The sequence below is a fragment of the Pteropus vampyrus genome, unplaced genomic scaffold, assembly GCF_000151845.1.
Source record: "Pteropus vampyrus isolate Shadow unplaced genomic scaffold, Pvam_2.0 Scaffold14, whole genome shotgun sequence".
Classification (NCBI taxonomy): domain Eukaryota; kingdom Metazoa; phylum Chordata; class Mammalia; order Chiroptera; family Pteropodidae; genus Pteropus; species Pteropus vampyrus.
In genome coordinates this window covers 10,150,157-10,175,462 of record NW_011888795.1, presented here as the reverse complement: position 1 = coordinate 10,175,462, position 25,306 = coordinate 10,150,157, and the positions used below count along the sequence as shown (strand labels likewise).

The following is a 25,306-nucleotide window of genomic DNA, read 5'->3' as shown; positions in this document are numbered from 1 at the left end:
AGTAAGGCAGAGAATGTTTTAAAGTGCCTGGTACCAAATCTGGCATATAGTTTGTGTTCAGGATTTATTTGAAAAAAAAAAAAGATGAAAGCATAGCATATTAAAACATATGGGATGCTATTAAAGTAGTATTTAGAGGGAACTTTAAAACACTAATGACAGTATCAGGAGGAAAAATGGTTTCACATCAATTACCTTCTCTTCCACCTTAAGAAATCAGAAACAAGAAGAGAAAATTGAACCTAAAGTAAGCAGAAGAAAGGAAATAATCAAGATCAGAGTAGAAATAAAATAGAAATAAAATAGAATAGAAATAGAATAGAAATAGAATAAAAATAAAATAGAAAACATAAAAACAACAGGGAAAACCAAATGAAACCAGAAACTGGTTCTTTGAGAAAATCAATAAAATTGATAAACCTCTAACCAGATCAATTAGGAAAGAAAAAGAGGAGACACAATAACCAATATCTGGAATGAGAGATTTGACATCGCTACAGATTCTGTGGATATTAAAAGAATAAAGGAATACTGTGAGCAACTATATACCAATAAATTTAATAACTTCTATGAAACAGAAAAATTCTTTGAAAGATACAAACTACCAAAGCTCAAACTAGAAGAACTGGATAACCTGAACAGCTCTTTATTTATTAAAGAAATGCAATTTGTAGTTGAAAACCTTCTCACAAAGAAAACTCCTGGTTCTGATAACATCTCCAGTAACTTCTACCAAACATTTACGGATGCGTTTGCACTGTGAATGAGTGACAACAGATCTGAGGACGACGCATAACTAGAAAGGACACATAGAAAAAGGCGGAGGCTCCCAAGGGGCCTCAGACAATTCCTAAGCCACTTTTGGCTAAGATTTCTACCAATGGCCTAATAAAGGAGGCTTCTTGCCAATCTCAGAGCTACTGTATACCAGTATATATATGTGAGTGTTCATATGTACAAACTTAATAAACTGCCCGTATATCATTACTACTTAATTGTTTTATTCCTCCCCACTAAGCTTATCCTTATCTTTATATAGTTCTGAATAAAACATTTCTTCAGGAATTGTTAAGGAGAACCAGGTAGATCCAAATCATATGTGTATTCACCATCTTGGTCCTCCTTTCTTCATTCAACAAATATTTGCCTATCACTGACTATGTGCCAGGGACTCTCCTAAGGTCTGGAGATGAATAGTTCAATAAGATGTATTTCCAACCATAACAAGCTCCCAGTCTAGAGATATTTTCAAATGAGGAATTTAGTGGTTAACATGCAGCAGTTGGTGCTATGATAGAGCAATGCACCCGATTCTATGGGAATAAGAGAGGCCTCTGGAGAAGGTGATGCTTGACCTGATTTTTGAAGGAGGATCAAGAAGTTAAGTAGATGAAGAAGTAGAAAAAGGCATCTGAACAATCCCTGTATTAGCCTGGAGGCTGAAAAAGCAAGTCCACTTTAGGAAATTACAAGCAGTGCATTAGGACTGTAGCAGAAGAGAGGCACTGGAGATGGTGCTAGATAAGCAGGCAGGATGTGAAGTATGTGAGGCCAGGCTCTGGGAGCTCAGGTAGGAAGTGTGCGCTTTATCCTGAAGGTGGTGGGGAGCCCATGAAGAGGGTAGTCTCAAGAGAGAAATAATTAGGCTTAGGTTTTAGATCATTCATCTGGTGAATGAATTAGAAGGAGGCCACACTGGGAGCAGGAAGGTGAGTTTTGAGGAGTTTTCAGGGATAATGAGTCTGAACTAAAGTAACATCATAGGGAACCCAAGAGACTCAGAGTTCCCCAGAATGGGCAGACTAGGAAAGCAGCCCCCCGTGGGATAGTGACTAGACAGGGTACATTTTGTCCATGTGTTCATCACCCCCACCAACATCCCACCCTTACACAACTGGGAAGAGGAAGGCTGTGCCAGGCACGGTGCTGGGTGATTTCTCCACCTTACCTACTCCTCTCAGTAGCTGTCTATGATGCAGTATCATCCCCATTTTACAGATAAGAAACCCAAGGCTTCTGGGACTCCCTGACTCAAACTGTAAACAGTGTAGCATCTTCTTCTTGATGCCCTGAGGATTTGCGAGCCAGCCTCCCCTATATCTCTGTGAGGTCCACTAACTCCCTTACTTCACTGGTTACCTACAGCACCTCTCATTGTCAGCTCACCTCATTGCCAGAAAGGTGATACATCCTGGCTTCCTGAAGCAGCGGGAAGACCTCTGGGCACTGCCTGATGAGAGGATCGGCTTCCACTGTCTCCACAAAGTACCATGGGTCCAGAAGGGGCAAGCGCACATTCTCCAGAACATAGGGGAGCAGGCAGAGTCGTTCCGACTGTTTGTGCCGGACCCAGCTCATCACAGTCTCAAACACTTGAGCCTCCTCAGTCACATAAAGGTCATCACTCTTCAAGATGTGATACAGAGTGTCCACAGGAAGTTCAAGGAACTCCTCAGCATTTAGAATCTGCACAAAGTTTTGGATGATGTAACTCTGAACCTGCTTCTTTAGACTGTCCAAGGAGTGCGTGTCTGCCAGCCTCAGTATTCCAACACAGTTTTCTGGGTTCAAGGCTTCTGTGAGGAAGCTGGCGCAGGCGTCCACCATCCGCAGGAACTAAGAGAACAGAAGAGCAGCAAATTAGGCCAGAAAATGACTAGTCCAGAGAGAGTTTTATCAGTGAGTTGTACGTAGTAGAAAAAATTAGAAACAACCTAACTGACTGACAATAAGGGACTAGTTAAATAAATAAAAATACATTTGTATTTTCGACAGTTCTTTAGTCATTAAGAAAACATGTTGTAGAAGAATATTAAATGACATGTAAATTTTAATAATGCATCAAGTTTAAAAATCTGTTCATGAAATCTGATCAAGCTTCTAGCTTTAATCAGCAACTTACAGGAAATACAACTGATCCTTGAACAACACGGTGGTTGGGTGCTGACCTCCCATGCAGACAAAAATCCACATATAACTACATATAGTGGAAAAGAGGAACATGTCAAATGACACCATGGGAATATGATCAGCAAAATCCAGACTGTGGGAAACTCTACAGAACAACCAGTTCGGTTTCTCCATCAAATACATCACAAGGGGAGAGAGAAAGCGAGGGAGGGAGAGCCTAAGGATGAAAAGAGATTTAAGAGATACATCAGCCTTTTGCAAAGTTAGGGACCTTACTGGAATCCCTGATTTCAACAAAATAACATTAAAATTGTACAATTTAACATTGTACAATGACTAATATTTGGTGATACGAAACTTTAAGTGCAATGAAGTTATGGTTATGTTTAAGGAAGAATCTTATCTTTTAGAGACAGATAGGGAAATATTTGCAGATGACATGACAAAGTACTTCACAAAATCATGTGTACATTACAATCCAATTTTTATAAGGAAAAGATATATAGAAGATAGGCATAGATAAAAGGCTGAAGGATATACACTAAAATATTAACGGTTGTCATCTCTCTGCATATTAGCTATCTTAGAACTAATTATTCTGCAGTAATAACCCCCAAATGTCAGGTGCTTACAACAATAAATGTTATTTCTCACTCACATTCCATGTCCTTCACAGGGCTCTTCATTCCCTCACCCAGGATGATAGAAAAGCCCTTAACTTAGATACGCCAGTCTTGTGACAAATGGAGAAAAAGATGCCAGAACCACACAAAGGCTCTTAAAACTTTCGCTCAGCGGTGGCACATGCCATTCCCACCAATACTTAACTGACTAGAGTAAATCTTGCAGCAAAACTTGTTGTTAAGGGAACAGCAATCTTCCCACAGAAACAGGCCCCAGCAATGGACAGGGAATATACTGTATAAATAATACAAGGGACCACACTCTCTAATAAGACTGTGAGAATTTTTTCTTATTCTATTTATATATTTTTTAAATCTTCTAACATAAGTAATACTTGGGTAAACAAAAAATTAATTTTTAAAATTGATTGGCTTTCATGTCTTATTTTTAAATTATCATCATCCTCATAATCATATGAGCCCCTTAGGTATATACAGCACTTTACAGTTTACAAAACACTGTCATGGCCATTATATTATTTAATACTCATTTTACAGATGAAGTGTCTCAAATATATCAGTTCATTTCTTATTCGTTGTTCTCTGAAGCTTAGCTTTAAATGAGTCCAACTTCCTGTCTCCCCTCCTGGTCCTCCTATCTCCCCCTTAATAGGGTCAAGTTCTCGATGTTCTTGGGTTGATCAGTTAGTAGAAGAATGGGGGAAAAAAAAAGCTGAGTAGGCAGGGCCTGGCAGAGAGGACCGGTTTGAGGACAGGGCCTGCAGAGGAGTGTGGGGCGGAGGAGGGGAGGGGATATGGTCTGCACAGAAGCTCTAGTAACAGGAACTGGGGGTAGCAGAGTTGTAGGGCCTGAAGGATAGAGGGCAGGACTGGTCTTAGAGTGGAATATATTTTCTTAGGCTTTGTTCTTTACTCCAAAGCATTCTAGGGGGCACATATCCCTGATTTTTTTTAAAACAATCCCAATTGCAAAATATTATCTTTCAGTGTCAGACCACATTTTCCAACTGTCAGTTTAGAAACACATTGACTGAGGGTCAATGCAGTGTTGGAGTAAGCCAGAATTCTGCCTCAGACCATCCCGTCTGCTGGCCCCCAACCGCCTGCAGATCTGCTCCTCGCATGAGCAACTGTGGAAACGGTTGAGACTGAGAATTCTAACACCTGTTTAGTTGTCTGCAGATTTTCAGTTCAAAGAGTAAAAATATACAACCGAGACCAAGCCTCGCTGAGCCCTCAGAACCTGTAACCAGAGCTCTATGTGGCCCTGCCTGCAAAGGCATCTTTCAGGGCTGAAAAGGAACTCACTTACATGGTAGCCTCTGAGCGAAACAGCAGGTACACCACACCAGTGTTTGCGTGAGAGGAAGATAATATGAAAACCAAATCAATTTTCTAAATATGTAGGCTGTCTCTGAGAGGCCACCTAAGAATCTGGTAACGGTGATTGCCTCTGGAGAAGGGAACTGGTGACTGGTGTCAGAGTAGAGAGGAAGAATTACTTTACTCTGTTTACCTTTTTGTAATCCTTCAAATTGTGTGCCATATGGAGGAATTATCTATTTAAAATAAATAAAGTTTTTCGTGAATAGAGAAAACACTATAAGGGAACACACTAAAATGCTAACAGTGGTTATCTCTATGTAGTTTTATAAAGTTATTAATTTGTTTCTTAGACTTTGCTGTATAGATGTATAGAGCAAGTTTTCTATGCTGAGCATGAAGTTGCTTTTAAAATCAGAAATAAAAGAAATAAACACTTTCTTCAACTGTCAATTACACAGTGAGGAAAAAGAAATGTAAAAAATAAAATAAAGAGCACCTGCTATGCACTGGCTCTTTTATATTAACCAGTTCATTTAATCCTCAAGACACTCTGCAGTAAATAATTATTATTATTCCTGTTTTATAAATGAGGAAAACAAATTCAGAGAAGTGAAGTAGTTTCCTTAGAGATTTATAACTAATAAGAAGTAGAGCTAAAATTTGAAACAGTCTTACTGATTCCAAAAATGCATGTTTTTTTCATTATTTCAAACTGCCTCCAATCAAATAGCGTTTGCACAGGACAGAGGCTTGGCAGACGCCAAACATGATTTGCACACTTCACCAGAGAGCTCAGCTGATTTGATCTGCCCAGATGTGGCAAGGCCTGGCCAACAAGATGCCAATTCCCTGCTCGATGACTGCTGATGAACGAAGAAGGAAACCATGAAAGAGAATCAAATTAAGTGTGTGCTGAAGCTCACATTTGTTAGAAACATTGATCCAAACGTGTGTCTCCCCAATCAGAACCGTGCATTCATCCACCATTCATTTCCCAAATGTGTACTGACCATCCGTTATGTTCTAGGCCCTCAGTTAGTACTGGGGGTACAGAGGTGCGTAGAAGGAGACACAGTGCCTATGCTCTTTGGAGCTGACGGAGCAGTGCCCATGCTCTTTGGAGCTGGGGGAGGCAGGCAGTAATCAAATAATCATAGAAGTATAAAATTACAACTGTAAAAATGCTATGTAACAAAGTTTAGTGATTCCACTGCCTGAAACTGAAGAAAATCCAACTTCTACACCTCCAGCCATGTACAATCTGGCTCTCAGTTGTCACCAAGACCTCCCTGCTGGAACCCCTCCACAGTCAGGCTAGTCTACTCACCATCTCCAAACATCCCTAAGCTTGCCTGTCCCACTGCCTTTCTATGCTCATGCCATTCCCTTGGCCTGGACCAGCTTCTCGCTTATCACTAGTTGCTAAAATCCTGTTCTCCTCATCCAGACAAGTTTGATTCTAGAGCCCCACAAAAAGAAAGGACTCAGGATAGCTACCCCCAGTTTCAACTGAGAAGTCTCCTTTTATATTTACCTAAAGAAGGAGGAAGAAAGGAGTAACATGGCTATTTTCTTCATTCAGAGTTGTTAAGTTTAAGACCAATAGATGGGCTCCAGAAAGTCTGTGAACCCCTACAACTGTATGCAAACATTTGTTTGCACATGTGCCATTTTTCTGGGAACTGAGTTTGCAAGAGACACTGTGAGTTCCTCTCTAGTATCCATACACCTGAGGACAAAGCCAGCACAAGAGGAAGAGCCAGGCTGAGAGGACCAGAGAGCCTTAATTAGACTGGGCTTTGAGCCTTCCCTGGACATTTTTAATTCCGGGTCAATACTTGTTTAAGAAGGAAGGAAGAGAATAGGAAAAAAGACAATGGAAAAGAAGTGGAGAAATCTTACCTATTCATGAAGCTTCTTCTCAAAAGCCACTCTCCCTTCATCATTTCTCCAATTACCCAACATGGAATCAATTCCTTCCTCCTTGTGCTCCACCAGGCAACTCACTTACCCTTCTGTGGAGCACCAACCACATTTCTGCCTGTACTATGGTCAAACATCTCAAGGGCAGGTTCTATCTTATATTTGTGTTTTTACTTCCAGCAGCACCTAGCATAAACTCTGGCGAAGAAGGGAAAAGAGGGAAGGAGAGAGAAAGAAAGAAAATATATTTTCAGATACCTAGTACATACCAAGATATGTACAAGAGACTTTCCCATCATTATTTTATTTAATGCATAGATTTATTTTTTAATGAATATATTTTGTTTAACAAGTAATAATAAGATAGGTACTAGTATCAGAATTTGTACAGAGACAGAAATAGAGAATTCAAAGAGTTAGTATTTTGCCCAAGGTCATACAGCTAGTAGATGGTACTTGAAATCATGGCCAGATAACTCTTCTCACTGAGCATTACACTCCATTGGAACTGCTGCATTGTTGAGTTAACACAAATCCAAATCAGTCTGAAGAGACCTTTTGAGGTCAAGAGTAGGTGGGGATCTCCAGGTTGCCTATATTCCCCTCAGTAAACACTTTCAAGTATGAGGGGTGTCAGGCAGCACTGTGTAATCGCAACCAATGGCTGGGAAACTGCTGATATACAGGGCAGTCAAAGGGACAAGAAATTGGTTTAAGAAGAAATTATATATATTTTTTTCATATTCAAGAATATTTAAGACTTTAGGGTAAATTTTCTGTCTAAGCTTATCCCAATGGCACATGAACTTGTTTATTAAAGCCGAGCAATGACAGATAATGGCAACAGAAAAACAACTTCCTGCCTGGGGGACATGTGAACAAAATGTTACAGCCAGGCACCTGACTCTCAAACAGGGAGACTAAAAATACAATCAAAGAAAACCACTTGAGACATGGCTGCAGTTCCCATGAGAAGTGTCTACCTCAAAGAGAATGAACCCTTGGCTCTCTCTCTCCACCACCCCTCCTCTGCTTCCCTTCATGCTCTCCAGAACTGGGGGCCCTAAGGGACTTCACCAATGTAATTCCACATCTCCCTAGAGGTTCCTTCAAATCCACTCCATGATAACTGAGGTCTAAGTTTAGTCCAAAAGGTTTATAAAGACATTGGTATTCTTACTCTTAAGTCCCAATGAATCAGTGAATAGGAAGAGTAAGCTGACGGGTGTGTAAGTTGAATTTTAATAAAATGCAAATTTTCTGAAAGTGTTTCTGAATTCGTTGTAAATTTTTTTTTGTACCATTTTTCTTTCCAGACAATAGATACTAAAAGTAAAACTGTTCTGTGAGTTCTATATTGGTGTAAAAGAGGAGTCTTTATACTTAAAAATGATGAATTGCCACCTATTCTATCCTTGCCTCTCCCATTCTCTCAGGCAATACACCAACCTCAGACTCTCTGGGAATATGCTCCCCCACCTCAAGATGTCCTCTGCTCCCTCAAGACTTTCAGTTCTTGCTCTACACTTGGCTGAGAGGTCGGCTGGTCCTGGGAAGCTATATGGGATGGGCAGGAAAAGAAGAAGCTAAGAACTGCAAAAGGCTCACACACTAAGGTGGGGCATCTGTGTGGGGACGGAGGCAGCTATGGAGGTGGAGTGACCTAAGAAGTGGAACCAGAGGGTAAGGAAAGGGGCAGTGCCCACGGTTGTGGCAAGTTTAGTCAAGTCGGGCAAGAGACCGGAGAGCCCTTGAGTGTCCAGAGGACAAGTGGGGGTTGGGGGGACAACGGGCCAGTGGAGCACAATAGAGGATACATGTAGGTCACACTAAGATTCAAGGAAAAAGTGGCACAGCTGAGGCTTAGTCACTCAGCCCAGGGACACTAAGGTGAAGGCCAGGGAGGGGTACCACTCACAGAAATATCGTCAATTAAATGGAATGATTGTATCTGGGACGTGGCTGATGCTCAAGATGTGGAGTGGTGTGTGTGTGTGTGTGTGTGTGTGTGTGGTGCGTGTATGTGGGTGTGTAGAACACAGAGGCAGGTATGTGAGCAGAAATCAGGTCCTAGTAAGCAGGTCCATAAATGCAGACAGCTGTAACAGGTGGGATAGCAAGTAGAGAAGGCAAGAACCTTAATCTTTGCTTATAAGTTCACTCTGCCTGTAATACTTTTCTCCCATCCCAACTGCTACTTGTTGAAATCCTCCCATTCTATGAAGTCCTGTTCAATATCACCACCTTCGGTGCCATGACTTTTCTCAACTCCTACATACTGCCCTGGAATCTGGTTACCTTCTGGGTTGGAAGCTCATTGGGAATCCTTGTTTTTGAAGTTTTGGGGGTAGTGGATGGAGGCAAGTATATGTAGTCAGAAGTTCTGGATTTAGGCCTCAGATCACAGTTCAACCGCTTGATGAGCTGAATTCTCTCTGAGCCAGTTTCCTCATCTGGAACTTGCTAAGAATAATAAAGCCTACCTTGCAAGCTCATTGCGAGGGTATTACCTGGCCTGTCCACTCACAGAAATATTATCAATATCAGACGGGATCACATAAGGGAAAGAATACAACAAATTGCTAATAAATGTAATCTATATTTACAATTTTTTATCTTTATTCCCCCCTGATATCTTCTTACAAAATACCTTGCACATAGTAGATGCTTAATAATTCGTGGTAGTTACGTAGCAGTAAAAGTCAAATTCTGGTAGCAACATGGATTTTCATTACAACTAAGAAACCCCATCCCACTTCCTGTATTCCACAACCTATAGGCATCAACCAGGGCATCCCAGGCTTACCTACCAGAGAAGAAAATAAGGTGGACAACAGAAGACAACTTTAGTTTTGGGTTTCTAAATACACTTTCAGAACTTATATAATTTTGAAACACCAATTACTGTAATAACTGGGCCCTTGGAGCTTCAAAAGCCAGAATCTTAAGGAGTCTAAGCATACAGTTTATGCCAAAATAGTAGAAGAATGGATGATAATGTAAGAGTCAGCTTTTCCTACATAGGAGGAGAGAACATCTAGGCCTGGAAGAGAGAAGAGAAAGAGTCCAGTAACAGAGCGAGAAACAATTGAGCATCCCCGGGATGATGCCCTGCCTCCCAACTCAGGCCAAACTCCAGAGTATAGAGATGCTGAAAGCCCCTTAAAGATTATGGATCGGAGGACAAAACAATGTGTGCCTTGCCTGCTGAGATAAAATCAGAAATGCAGTAGTTCAGTATAGCAGCAGCAGAAGAGAAACTGCAGTGTGCTACTTCCAGACAAAGGGGACCTATGGCAGTTGCTCTGAGTTCCCTGTAGTTCCGGATTGGCACAGGAGAGCAAATGGAGGTTTCTTGTGCATCCGTGAGAGTGGCTCAGAAGTATCTGAGAGGAGTAGCAAACCTGAAGAAGCCTTGAAAACAGGACACAGAGAATGCAAGATGACCCATGAGGATGAGTGGACAGAACCAAGTGGGATGGGAGACTTTCAGTCGATGCCCGTGGGGAAAGAGTTGATGACCAGAGAGAAACTGATGGGAACACAGATGCTCCAGCTTAGACCAATAATGCAAATGACCATAGTAAGCCTGGGCTGAATGCCTCTTAATGATGTCCTGGCACTATGTAAATGCCCCCTGGAACTATAGATAAGCCACTCAAACTCTGAATTGATTTAGCTTTCCTGAAATGAGATGTCATTAAGTTAACTATAATTTCTGCCACTGGTAAAACGGGAAGCTCAGGATAGAGATTAAGTTCAATGTTAAAAAAATAATAGGTTGAATCACACTCTTTTTTTTTTTTTTTTTTTTGCTTACCTGAGTTGGTAGCTTAAGATTTGGTTTTTGGTTTTTTGGTTTTGGTTTTTTGGTTTTTGTTTTGTTTTGTTTTTAATTAAATTTATTGGGATAACATTGGTTAATACAATTATATAATTTGACATCTATATATTTTATTGTGTGAAACTGGACTTTGGGCCTAAGATTTGGACCCTGTATACTAATTAGAATTCAAACACAATATGAAATTCAAAAACAGGCAAACTAATACACAGCGACAGATGATAGAGTTGTAATTCCCCTTGGGGAGGTAGTGCCTGGGGAAGGCACAAAAGATGCCAGAATGTTCTAGAGCTTGATAGGTATGGTGGTTACACAGTTATACACACATGTAAAAATTCATCAAGCTGTACACTTAGGATGTCTGCGCTTTACTGAATGTAGGTTATATCTGAAAATAAAAAAGAGCAAACATTGAGATCAAACACAGAAATGTAAAGTTGACAGAGACACTGTGGGCAGCAGCAGGCTCACTGTGAAGACACCTGGTGATCCCAAGGGTCCAAGATTCCCCAGATTCCCTTGGACATAAAGGGTAGCAGCTGTGCTGATCTTGCATCCTGACACACTCCCACAGAGCACCACTGGTCCCAGCACCTTCCATTGGGCAGCCCTTTCCTAGGATGCTGAAGGCGCCAGCTACCTTCGGGATCATGGCTTGTTTTGAGCCTCATTCTGAGGGACAGGTGGGTAGTAAAGGACACACAGGCTACACATGAGCAGACAGGAGTCTATTCAGGCTCTTGTTGCGTTAGCCATGAAAACTTGAGCATTTACTTAACATTGTTGAATCCTATTTCCCTCACCTCTAAGTTGGGAGTAAAACACCTACCCTGTGTTAAATGAGACAGTACAGTCGAAATACTGAATACTCTGAAAAGGGCAACTGTTACTGTTGTGTGGACCCAGGAGATGAACCACAATTTCTTAACACTCACAGTAGCCACAAGGCAACATCGGTTGACAGTATGTGGGGGAGACAGTGCATTGGACAGTCGACAGGTTGATTTTACCTGGATGATGGTAAAGAAATAGTTGGGCTGGTTTTCTTGCCTAGGTCAACTGGCTATTCTGATGAATAGATCTGATCTGTGGGTCCCTGTCAATGACAACAGAAGTTCATCTGTACTTTACAATAATGGGACCTACTTTTTGTGAGGTGCCTGGCACTTAGCAGGTGCTTAAAAATGAAGCAATTATTAGTATTAGCCTGTGGACTACTTTTTTCTCTACTATCCCATGACACTTATGCCAGGATTGGGCTTCTTAGTGTTCTCTTAAAGAAGGTCAGACAATTTTTGTTGAGGTCTTGAGCAGTTTCTGCAGTAGTCCTCATATCCAGCTAGTACAAGAGCAACACATGGATTCGTTGATTCAACAAATATCTATGTACTGTGTTCCAGGTATTAAGTAAGCCAAGAAGCCAACTCTAGCCATCAAGTAGGGCACTGGCCACATGGCTACCTCATCTATATAGGTCTCAGCATCATTCATTCTGTCATTAGCAAAAGAAATATGAAAATAAGCCATGCCAGGACCTTCGCCAAAGTCTCCATAAACTGCCACCATGATGATAGTTATGTCATCACTTCGGAGGGTGTTCTAGAGGCACTATATATGCCTTCTCAGGCCCGGGCCAGATGACCAGCCTCCTGCTCTTGCATCCCCCCTTCTTTTCTCATGTTGGCCACCAGGATTCAGCCTGATCTCTCTTTTTCTTCCAACCTCTTTTTTTCTAACCAGCTGTTCTGTATCTTAAGGATCCTCCTGCCCAAGACTAAATGTAGGCTGAGTGTGGTCTCCCTAACCTAACATCTTCTTGCTACCCTGCAGATAAGCTCAGAAGTCCTGATTCTTTCATGAGTTTTTAATAACAAAAATGAAAGTAACAAATATGTTAGTTTCCCAAACATGGCAAAGTTCCCCAAGACTGAAAAATCTTACCAAATCCTTATAGTCATTGTCCCATGTCTATAGTTCCTAATACGTTGCTTATTTAGGACTCGGAAGTCTGAAGGTCCAGTTAAGGCATGGAGGACCCTTTGCTTCTCTGGAGCCTCCTTTGGGTAACATTTATCTCAAAATCCTTGCCTTGCATGTGAATAGGTCACTTTGCCCTTTCCCCTTAGGTGTTTCTCTTACTTTTACCTTTTCAAAAGCTACTTAGAGAAAATATGTTTCTCCCCAGAGTTGGCCAATAAATTATGACCAGGTTATTGAAAAGTTCCTCTAGTAGGCAAATCATTCAGTACTTGCCACACTCAAAGTCTCCTCCTAAAAGAAAGAAACTGTCCTATCCCTGTCATAGCTGATTAAATCAATGGGCTCTTGACCCAAGGACCATCAGTCTGTTAACAGGCCAGCAGCTAATGAAGTTGTCTGGCATGAAAAGTTCTTTTCAAAAACAATAATGGTGATTGGCTGGGTCAATCCACTTCTCTCTTTCTGGACTGGGAAATCTTGGGAGAGAAGCAATCAGTGCATAACAGGAAGAGACTAAGAGGAGGCCTGAAAAGAGAAGCAGAAAATGAGAAAATAGCTGAGTCACATCAAAAGTATGAAAATTAAGAAATCTTTACTACTGAATGGTGGGGAACATCAAGATAATCTGATTCCCATTGATTTCAGTCCCATAAAGGTAGTATTGGCTTCTGTTGATATTCTAAAATGACAAGATAAAATGCCAACTCGGGCACACTTTTCTCTATAATTCTCAGTTACTTAAAATACTGCACAGTCCAGTTCATTATAGTAATCATGTGTCATATGAATGTGATAAAATAAAACTTTAAATCATGGTGTTTTATAATCCTAATCAAGGAAAAAACAAAATTTGAGTCCAATGTCAGCTCAGTTTATCCAAGGCACAAACTGTAAAAATTAACTCGCAAATGATGGGAAGAAACTTCTACTTAACATCAATTATGTATCAGATACTTTATATATATCACTTCATTTAATCCTCAATTACTCTCTCTGAAAAGTCGGTGTTATTATTATCCTAATTTTACAAATGAGAATGCGAAGGTTCAGAAAATCTAAATAACTTGTCCACAGCCACACAGCAAATAAAGTGACTGAACCAGGATTTCAACCCAGATTCTGCCTCATTTCAAACCCCATGTTCTTTCCACTCTGCTACTCTGCCTTATAAGAGACTTTTACAGATAACTGGACATGTGCCACATCTAAAGAGACCCCCAACAACATTATACAGTCATTGAGAAAGATCAAGGCAGCTCTACGCATGCTGACCTATAACAATCTTCAAAATACATTGTGAAGCCAGAAAAAAGAGTAAGACCCAAAATTGAGTGAATAGAGTGCCAACATTTGTGTTCAAAGAAATGAGGCAATGAGTGGGGTGATATATGCACATACATACTGGTAGGTGCATAGAATATGAAGGGCCACAAGACCCTGCTAACAGTGAAGATGGAAAATGTTTCACTGTCTCCCTTTCATTTCTGAATTTGGAACAGGATATGTTTTATCCATCCGAAAGAATAAATAATTTTTTAAAAAACCACAAAGCGATTTCAACAACCGACAAACTTCTTTCCCTGGTGATACCTTCAAACGCGAAAATAATTCCAGTTTTCTTATGTCTGAGACTTCAAAGCAAATAGTCTAGAAGCAAAAGAAATCAGAAAGTGGGTGAAATAGATATCCGGAAGCCCATAGAACTCTTATTTTCATAAAAATTAGCACTCATAAGAAAATGAGTAAAGTAGCTTCAGAGAGAAACTTAATATTTTTTGCCTAGAAAGTGAACGAGGTTTGGAAAAATCTCAGGTGAAAGATTACTAGAAAAGGGGAATCAACAATAAATAGAGCTCGCTATATCTCTAATCTATCTCTGTCCTCCTCTGCCACCTCACTCATTAAATCTAAAGTCTCTATTGAAGCTCACCACTAGGGAAAAAATGAAAAGAAGAAGAGGAAGAAGACAAAGAACAACAACAACAAAAAAAAACAACTTTAGGCCAAAATAATTTCCAGCTATATTAAATATTTAAATATAAAGCTAGAGATTTAACAAAACTAAATGAAATTATAAGCAATTAAGTATCTTATCAAGTAATGGGAAAGGTCTTCCTAAAAATGAACAACAAAAAGAAAATCTATCAAGGAAATGATCAATAGATCTGACTAAATGCTAGTTTTAAACTTTGTACCTAAAAAAAGACATAGCTAAAGTTATGAGTTAAATGAGCAATAAAAAATATTTGCAGCATTATTACAAAAGATTACGATATTTACTATCTAAAGAGTTTTCACAGCTCTCTTGAAAATTTACCCAAAACTGAAAGAAGAACAAGAAACAGAAACACAAACTTCATCCTCAATGAAACCAGGAGATATCAGTAACCCCAAACCACAGATTATGAAGACCGGTAAGTGATTTTGCTAAGAAGAGAGAGGTCACACCAAGTGACTACAGAGGAACAAGTTTGTCCCTCAGAACACAAAAAAGCAGGAATATTAAAGTCTCAAAGAATCAAGAAGGCCAAGGTAGTGGGGGGATGATAATAAGGAGTCAATTTAAGAAGTTAAGCTTCCTGGTTCTCCTTCTCACCTTCTCACCTCTCTTTCTCTCGCTCCCACTGAAGAAGATTTATTCTCTGGAGAAAACACACCAGAGAGGTTCTAGACTCAGGAACAGCAGAAACTAAAGATGACATGAGGATGTCTTACTTAAAATAAGGAGGTTAAGCAAATGTTTGCACACACACCCACACCTACGAACCCATGATCCAGAATATATGCAGCTGTATATATTCTGGCAAGAGACTGAGTATCCTTATCTAGAGAAATGGAACAACTCTAAGAACAGTCCAATAGATATTGACCTTAGGAAATCCCCAAGAAAAAAATTATCAGGCCACCTGATCACTCTGGCAAAACTCTCTAGTCTACTAGCCTCCTGTCCTGTTCCATGTGCACTGAGCTTCAAACCAACACATTAAGTCTTCAATCTTAAATCTGACTGAATAGTCAAAGATCAAATCATCAAAAGGATATTTGAGGAAACCCTCTTTAGTGGTTGAATGGTGGCCCCCCAAAAGATATGTCCATGTCATAATCCCTACAATCTGTGAATATTACCTTTTATGGCCAAAGAACAAATATTAGTTTACGTGGCACAAGGTCGTGTTTAAGTTAAGGATCTTGAGAAGGTGCAATCAATTAAAACACAGACACAGAGAAAAGAAGACACACAGAAGAGGAAGAGGTATTATTACCATGAATAGATTGGAGTGAAGGGATGCCAACAGCCTCCAGAAACTGGAAAAGGCAAAGAAGAGATTCTTCCCTACAGTCTTCAACCAAAGAGAGTACACCCCTGCTGACCCTTGATTTTGGACTTCTGGTCTCCACAATTCTGAAAGAATAAATGTCTGCTGTTTGTTTTAAGCCACGCAGTTTGTGATAATTTGTTATGGTGGCAGCCTCAGGAAACTGATACACCCTCTAGGATGAAAGTTGGAGACTTAAGCAAATAAGCAGAATAAAGAACTCGAAAGAAAGAGAAAGAACAGGAGAAATCTTCAAATATATTATAATAGCTTCAAAGAAATAAGAGTAAAAGGGCTGGAGAAAAGTAACTATCCCCCTGAGTTGCACTAGGATTAGAAGTTACATATTTGACTGGTGACTGGAGCCCCTGGCTACAATTAGTCTTCGGTAAATTATCGTCATTGTTCTTGGAGTTAGAAACCCAGTGTAGGTTCTAGGCACCCAGCTCCTTTGGCTTCATTTCATTAAGGAGTCACTGCCTCATCTCACCGCCTCTCAGGAAATTTCCAAAGAAGCATCTCCTGACTTTCAAGTAAGCACAGGCCCAGTTAATTGTGTGTGTGTGTGTGTGTGTGTGTGTGTGTGTGTGTGTGTGTTTCTCCCAAGTCTAGGCCTGGGAGCCAGTCCAGGCGGGTCTCCGGAATCACGCTTTCCCCTGCTGCAGAGGAGAGCCCTGAGTCTGTTTGTTCACACACCTGGAAGAGGTTAGCAGCCTCCAGGACCCGCTGGACATTCTGCTTGGTGATCAGGGCCTTGCTGGTGTACGTGTAGTCCAGGAGAGTGTGCATGGTCTCAGCATCGACCCCTTTGATAATGATCCTCTTCTCATACTTTTCCTTTAAATCGTTGCAGAACATGGCCCTGGAAGAGAGACGTGAGAATGTGAGTCCTACCCTGCCCCTTGGTCCCAGGCCTTAAGAGACCCCCTTCAGACCTGTCTGCCCCCATGGAACGGTAAAGTAATTAAAGTCAAATGATGTCATAAGAATGGGATCCTAATACCATAGGATTGGTGTCCTTATAAGAGAAAGAGAGACTAAAACTCTTTCTCTGCCATATGAGCACACATAAGCCAGAAAGATAGTCCTCACAGAAACCAACCATGCTAGCACCATGATCTTGGGCTTCCAGCCTCTAAGATTATGAGAATGGGTGACAGAGAGCCATTATCTTCCAGCTAAGTCACTGAAATGAGAAGGTCTCAAAGTGGAGCCCTGGTGACAGAATGTACTTCCCAAAACTTGGACTTCCATCCCAAAAACAGGGGCTCATACCCCTAAATCCCACTCCCCTCCATTTCTCATACTTCCTATTTATCTCTAGAAATTACTAATCAGCTTCAAATCACTGACTTGCTGACTTTTTTAAACCTTTTGTTTTAGCCAGTGAGATCTTCTCCCTCAGAATTCCCTCTGTCCTTCCTCTGTCCTTGTTTTAATCAACGATAAGTCTCCCACCCTTCTCTCTTCCCTCCTCTTCTCTCTATCCTCAACAGACTTCTTTCTCCTCACAAAATATGACAGCAGGGGAAAAAAAAAAAAAAAGCAAATGTGAATTCTGCAAAGTTAACAGCCTGGAACCAGAAAAGCAGTAATGTCATTTGGAAAGATGACCGATTTATTAGCCACCGTCTTCAGCCATAAATAATCTTGACCAGAGGGGAACAGAGCTGTCTGCTGAACCGCACACCTTTTAAAGTGATGTCACACAGGACTCATCTGGTTGCCTCCTGACTCCATTAAGAACTCTACCATCAAAACAACAAAACAACTACATCTACAGCCATGCCACTCTGAACAAGCCCGATTCTGTCTGATCTTGGAAGCTAAGCAGGGTTGGGCCCAGTTACTAGGAATACCAGGTGCTGTAGGCATAAAAAATAAAGGATTGTAAGCTGACAAGGTCCTTGCAATCTGTGAGGTCAACCAATGGTTGCCTCACCTAAAAAAAAAAAAAAACTACACAATTTCCTCTCAGCTCAGCCTGCCTTCCTGGGAGGAGTTGGACAAGCTCACTCCTTAAACTTCCCTTTGTTTGAGCCTTTAGAGCAGTGCTGCCAACAGAAATATAGTCAAAGCCAAATGTGTCATTTTAAATTTTACAGTAACATATCAAATATTAGCATTTCAACGTGTAATAAATATTTTTTAATTATTGAGATGATTTACATTTTTTTATACTAAGTCTTCAAAATCCTTCATATGTATTTTAAACTTAAAACACATCTCAACTCAGATCAGCCATGATTCAAATGCTCAGTGCCGCATGTGGCTAGTGGCTACTGTATTAAACAGTGAAGCTCTAGAGCATCAGTACTGAACTCTGGTGTTGGGTCACCCTGATCTGCAGTCATCTCAGGAGTAATGTGAATCCCACTCACATCAGTGCCACATCCATGTGTATATGAGAAACAGGACATTTAGCAGCAAACAATGAGCAGTGATGATTGGGTCAAATGAAGCTTCTTATAACTGAAACAATATATCTCAGGAGTCCCACCAAGGTTAAGTTTAGAAATGCTACTTCACCTAGACTGTGATTTTAAGGTTAATGAAAGGTGAATTTTGTTGAATTTATATAATCTCAAAAAATCCAGTGAAAACTGGAAAAGTCTAATGGAGAGATGTTTTAATATTAAATGAGATAGGTATGTAAATTATCTAATTCAATACTCTGCACTTTGAGGGGCTCTTAAATGAAGCCTATGTATTTCCCATGTGACATAATTACTGAGATCATCTGGACTCTTGATCGGGCTGTCACCGCTAGATGCAGCTTCTGAATTCTCTCTTGAAGTCAGTCACTAACATCCTGCCTCAGCTCAACCCAAACTGAATGGGTGTCTGTACTCCCCAGAAGCCAACTCCCCTGAGCTAGTGATGAGTTAGAAAAGTTGGGGGAGCAGGACAGGGAGGAGAGGAGACCAAGCAAGACAGAAGTCATATAGAAAGTCACTTTGATCTGATTCTGCAGGGAACCCTGGAGAACACACTCCAGAGCTGTCTCAACAAGAAGCAAAGAAGCTGGGCTGTGATACTCTAGCACCTGCTGACAAGGAGATAAATTCTCAGGCATCCCTGGCTTTCAGTGAGTAAGTGTGCATTTGCACAAGCAAAGATGCTCCAGGAGCTTCGGGAAGGGTGGAAAGAAGACTGTAGCATTGGCTGTTAGCAGGTGGAGAGGGGGGCTCATGGTCCGGTCTAGGCTCTGATGCTAGCTCACTACGAGACTTTGTACAAGTGAGCAAACCTCAGTTTCCTCTTCTGTGACATGGTATAATAATAGTCCCTACCCCAGTGAGTTGTTGAGAAGAATAAGTAAGATAATGTGCACAAAGCGGTGAGCACGTACCCAGCACTCACTGAGGGAAGGTATTTTGGACCTGATCAGAGGGACTTTGGCGGGCAGGCGGGAGATTCTCAAGTTAGGCAGGTCCATCACACTCTTTTGCAACCCCTGAGGGCTGGGTCTGTATCAGGTCAGTGAGTGTCAGAGTCACTGCACTGCTGTCCACCACCCATCCAGAGTAGAATTAGGACTCAGGTCACACACGCACTGGTCTAGAAAGATTAGCATGGTGCCTGGCACATAGTAGAAGCTCAGTAAATGTTCATGAGCGAGAGGAAGGAAGTGCCCTAAAGACAGAGTCCTCTCTTCAGGGCTCTTTTGCCTACCTTGGCTCTCAAAGAGCATTTTTCTGCCCTTGGAAACTTTTTCACTGATTATCTGTCACTTCAATACACTCTCCTGGGCCACAGCCACGATGCCAAACACAGATAAGGTAAAACTAAGGAGAAATCTATGTACTTCTCATAGACCAGACTCTGAGGCCTCCTGCCTCTCTACCAGGAGTTCCATGGACACATTCTGGCAACGCTGAGACCCCATGAAACGTACACAACCTATGCAAGGTGGGCCACCCCTAGGTTTCCGCTTTAACGACTAATCTCTTACATCTATGTTTACAGCACTTTGTAGGGCAAACAGCATTATCTTCTTTAATTCTTATACCCATTTTATAGGTAGAAATAAAGTGAATTGCCCAAGACTATACCAGTTGTCAGCAATAGAATGGGGACTAGAACCCAGGACTTTGGGCTCTGAGTCTGACGCTCAACAGGGCACCAAAACCAAGAAAATCAGCAAAAGTTCAAAGCCATCTTTAGGGGGTCAACTGAGTATCAGCACTCAGTGAACCAGATCAAATTTTCCTCTCTGAAACATAGCTGGGTTAAGTTGCTAACCATTTACTGTTTAGCTTATAAACAAGATAAATGAAATTTTTGTGCAATAAAAAAATACTTTCTAGACAGACACTGATCAATTCTCGTGAGACTCTTGTAAAACAGAGACAGCTATTAAAATCCTGATTTTACAGTAGAAACAGTTTCACAGCAAGGAGCCAGTTGCCCAATACTTCAGCAGTGAGTCAGCGCCGACCCCAGAAAAGAGCCTGGGCAAGTGAGTTTGTCTCCTGCAACAGCCATGAAGACATCTATGGGCCCCAAAGTCTCTGGAATGAAGTTGGGCCATGGCCCCAAACATTTCCTGGGCCATACTCCCCTCTGAGCTCTACAGGACTCATTCCTTACCTTATTCAGATATCTGCTCATGTTACCCACTCAGAGCAGCCCTCCCCGACACTGCCCCCAATCTAAATAGTCACTCCCTAACATCTTTACCTCCTTTATTTTTCTTCATAACCTTTTCTCAACTTGAAATTATATTACACATCTATTTGTTAACTAGTTCAACAATGGTCTCCTCACTAGAGTGTGTGCTTGCCACTGTATCTCTGGGGTTAGAACAGCGCCTGTAACCTAGTAGGGACTCAGCAAATATTTGAGGAGAAAATAAATGCTTGAATGAATGAATGAACAACCAAAAAAAGCTTGTCCTTCCCAGTTGTTTGCTTTTGACAAGAATCTCCACCTCCAAGAATTACCAAACACCTTTGAAGAATGAGTTTGAGGAAGCCTGCTTCACGTGCCCTTCACCCCCATAGAGAACTTACATCACACTACCAGGTCCAAGGCCTGGAGCTTGAAGAAGATACGTCAATATCAGAACATTCCATTTACGACCTTGATGAGTTCTACACACTCTTGCAATTCCTAAACGTCACCAACTCAGAATTTTTCACTCAGCCCAAATCCTCTATGTTTCACCCTCTCTCCAGTAGTCCGTACCTGCTTCTGAACTCCCTGCTTCCTACACCTGTAACCCCATTATGGTCCTAAAAACCAAAACCCGCCTCCACCATCCCCACTGTCTCATGCCTAGACTGGTTCTATCAGTGCTGCCCCCATTCTGTTCTTCCTCTTGGTCCTTCATCATCCCATTTATACCAGAAACTAATATCATTGGTTTGCAACCAATATTATAACCACTCCAACCCACAATATCTCATGGTTTGGAGTGGCTATAATATTGGTTGCAAACTGAGTTAAATTCTACTTAAGAATATAAGTGTTCATATGTATATAGTTGGTTAAAATTTTTTAATTAATAATTATGTGCTGCTCAATGAACACAATTGTTAAGAAAGGATTATTCGATACAAACCCAATGTAGCCAATCAAAGGGGTTTTCACTGCAAAGAAAGCAGGGAGTCAGCAGACGCAAGGGTGACCTAGTATGGGGTGACATCACTCTCTGTGGTCCCCAGACTCCCTAAGCTGAAAGCTGGGAATATGAATTTTATTAGGCTCACAGAGCCCCCACCCATAATTCCAAATGCAAACCAAAGTTTAAGAACCACTACTCTAGAGAGAGGTCACCTTGCTCTCCAACATCGGCCCCTTTGGCTCACACTGAGAAGGAGGAGATTAGACAAAAGTCCAGGTCAAGGAAACAGCTGGTCATAGTGCTGGGACAGATGTGCCCTTCAAAGCCCTCCCTCCCTGTAGATTCTCTCCTTCATCTTCTGAGATCCAGCCCTACTAGAATTCCATGAGGCTGCATGCCAAGTTGAGGGGAGGGTGCTCAGATATAAACAGGCTTTGTCCTGGCCTCTTAAGTCTTCCCTAGCTTAGCTGTATAGACAGGGCCCCTGAAGCTTATATTCAAGTGACATAGTTCATTAGAGCTAGGAGTTCTGAAACAGGATGTATTACCAAAGTCCTATTAGTAACTGTGCAATTCTCTGTTCTTATCTGCCATGCACATGTAAATCTCACACACCTGGAAGAGTGCCTTCAGAGAAGGATTTGGGGGTTCGTGGCCATCTCTTACCACTCCAGGAACATGACTAACAGCACTCAGCCATCTCGCTCTAGGGCCTGAAGTCATTTCTTTGAACCTCTAATTGCTGGCTGAGTCTTTGCTCTGAACAGTCATAAAATCTGGAACTCCAGAGCTACCCCCATCTGACTCTAAACATCATCAGATCTCAAAAGAACTGCCTTCTGTCTTGCTCCTCACCCAAGTTTACCATTCCTCAAGGACACTGCATATGCATTCAATGGAGACCAGAACTCCAGCCGTGTTCCCATAGAACCATAGAGTCCCTTCCAGCCCCACTGGCCCATTGCTGAAGCCTCAGCATGCCACGTAGCTCAGCCCATCAGAATTAATGACAGAAAGAATGGCTTGTTTTATTCTGCAAGATCAGGCAGGATAGAACATAAATCATGGCAAATGCTTATGGCCAGGATTCAACAATGATTCAGCCATAAAGATATAATAGGAAGTTCTTGTTTTGCCTGCCCAACATCATTCCTTTTTGTTTCAGTAGGAGCACTCAGATTTTCCTTAGAGAACAATCCCTCCGATATCAGCCTGGGAGGTTTGGATGCAGCTAGCCACATCTCTAGACCAGAGGTAAGCATGGTCCAAGTCACATACTATGCCTCCCAAGCCAAAGTGATTGGTCCACACATGGGCATAAAAAAAGCTGGTCCAATCAAAGCCAGTTTTAGAACCTTGTAGGGAATTATTGGGAAATAGAAGCTTTTTCCCCACTGCAATTGCTGAGCTGGGAGAAATAAAAGTTTAGAGCTGCTGGAGATCTTCTTGCCTATATGTGTAAAGACCTGTTCTGAGAACGAAATCAACACAGAGGAAAGTAGAGCCAAGAGATGGAGAGAGAAACTGAGTCCTGATGACATTATTTGAGCACAAGGATACAACTAGGCCTGAAACTAATACTCTCGGACTTTTAAATTATGTGAGCAAATAATTTTTTGTAATGCTTGTACTAGTTTGAACTGAGTATCTGCCATTTGCAGTGCAGTTTCCTGACTGGCCCACTGAATAAGAGAAACCCTGAATAAAAAACGGTCCCAAGTACCAAAGAAGATTGTCAAAGAAGTGCCCAGGAAAAAAAACGTTGCTTCTTGTATGCTCAATATTGACACACAAGGCCCTTCACAGTACGGTCAGTCCCCTTTCCACTCCATGATACAGCTACACCCAATGACTAACAGTTTTCAACATGTACCTCTGTTTACGTCAACAGCCTTGGGCTTGAGACAGGTCTATCTATGTACACTCTCTTGGGACCATTTTTTAACATGTCTTCTCCTCTATTAGATTCGTAAGCACTGAAGGATAAGGGTTGTATTTTATTTCTCTCTTAATTCTTATTTACTGACCCATAGTAGACATTGAATGTTTGTTGGATGGATGGATGGATGGATGGATGGATGGATGGATGGATGGATGGATGGATGGATAGGAAACTACACATGCAGTGCAATCCTGTACTTCAAGTAGGCCAAGTGGATTTGCCTATTATATTCCACATTCTCCAATCCCACTTTCCTCCTCTAACTACCATGAGAATAAATAATGACGAGCCTCAAGATTGAGTGACCTGGAGCGAAGCATGTGTGTAGAGAACTGTACTTATATGTAGTGATTCTCTGAATTGGAACCCCAAGCCCAGGATATTTATCCTAAGCTCTTCTGCCTGAGATTTTACAATACAAAACATGGAGCTGTTCTTCGCCTTAATTTGTTCTCGCACATCTCCCACCTCCTTGCTGGAGATGAAACCTGGCTTCCCCTAACAAAACGCCACTTCCCTCACAACCCTGCTCAGTGAGGTCTGGTGTGATTCTCACTTCCCACTGGGCTGGGAACAGGGTCAACATTGTGCTTACTGTCCACTGCCACATACCAACCAGGCTGTTGCCCTGGAGGCTTCCTATCACTCTCCCTTTCCAAATATTTTTTACCCCAGCCCCCCAGAACCCCTTTCTGGCTTCCTTATGACCTCCATGTCATTATCCAGAAGTCGAGGATCAGCCTCTGCTTGGAGATTTTTTTGTGCATTCCCTGGTATCACCACCTAAGAACATGTGAACTGGCACTGGTCCCAATCCTCATTCCCAGGGATTCAGATGTTGAGACGCGGCTTTCTCAGTCATAGACGTTATCCTCTCGTGACAGAACAAAGATGATCATACGTATGTTCTAGAGTTATCCCTCTACCAGCTGTCACAGAGGAATCTGGACCACCAGGCCTATTTTTTCATCCAGAAGGAAAGGAGCAAGACAGGAGATCCTCCAGCCATGGTATGGAGAAGAATTTCAAAGCCAAAAGAGAAGGAGGAGCTACCACAGTTTGGCCTGCTCTCAGGACTGCCCAGGCCAGAGTTGGGGCTGAAATTCAGATCCTGCAACACTTACCAAGCCTCACTCCATGATGTGGACTGTGGCAATCCCCAGAGAAAGTGGCCTCTGTTTCTGACTGGTCCTCCCAGACAGAATCTTTAACAACTTTAACAGAAATCTTAGGCCACTTTCCTGCTTAAAAACTTTTCCACGGCTTCCCACTACCTGTAAGATACATTTCAAACTCTTCTCCTAGTCCAACAAAACCTTTCATGATCTGACCCCGGCCACTCTTGGCTTTATTGGGCCACCCATATCCTTTACTCCAACCCTATTCTTCTGCCTCTGATTCGCACGCTTAAGCTGAATGATACCTTCTCAAATGTGTTTCCTTTTGCCTGGAGTGCTGCCTGCCTTCTCCCCCTCATTTGGTCCCTTCTGGCCTACTTGTCCTTTAAAACTTTGCTCAGATAATACCTCTTCCAGGAAGCCTTCTTTGATTGATTTGTTTCCAGTATGATTTAATAAGCAGAGCTCCATCATAGCACTTGTCACCTTGTACTGAAACATTGATTTACCTGTCCCTCTCCACTAACTGATTGTGATTTCAAGATCAAGGGAAAACTATAACTCATTCATCTTTGTACATCTAGTGCCTGGCATAGGCACTTGGTAAATTTGTCAACTGAATAAATACATTAATAGATAAATGGATAGAACTTCACTAAATCCACTCGAAACAATATATTTTGTCATCCCCCCACTTAGCTATACAATTAAAGGCCTACGAATCACTGGTGGT

The 25,306-nt window shown here is 41.6% G+C and overlaps 1 protein-coding gene across 1 annotated transcript in view; it reads right to left on the bottom strand.

Moving 5' to 3' along the window:
- The window catches only part of KLHL6 (kelch like family member 6), a 48,685-nt gene that overhangs the window by 13,020 nt on the left and 10,359 nt on the right, over positions 1–25,306 (bottom strand). Inside the window, exons 2-3 of the mRNA XM_011382692.2 lie at positions 16,641–16,806; positions 2,167–2,616 (exon numbers count right to left, since the gene is read on the bottom strand). Coding sequence (XP_011380994.1) covers positions 2,167–2,616; positions 16,641–16,806 — 616 coding nt within the window. The remainder of the gene's footprint in view (positions 1–2,166; positions 2,617–16,640; positions 16,807–25,306) is intronic.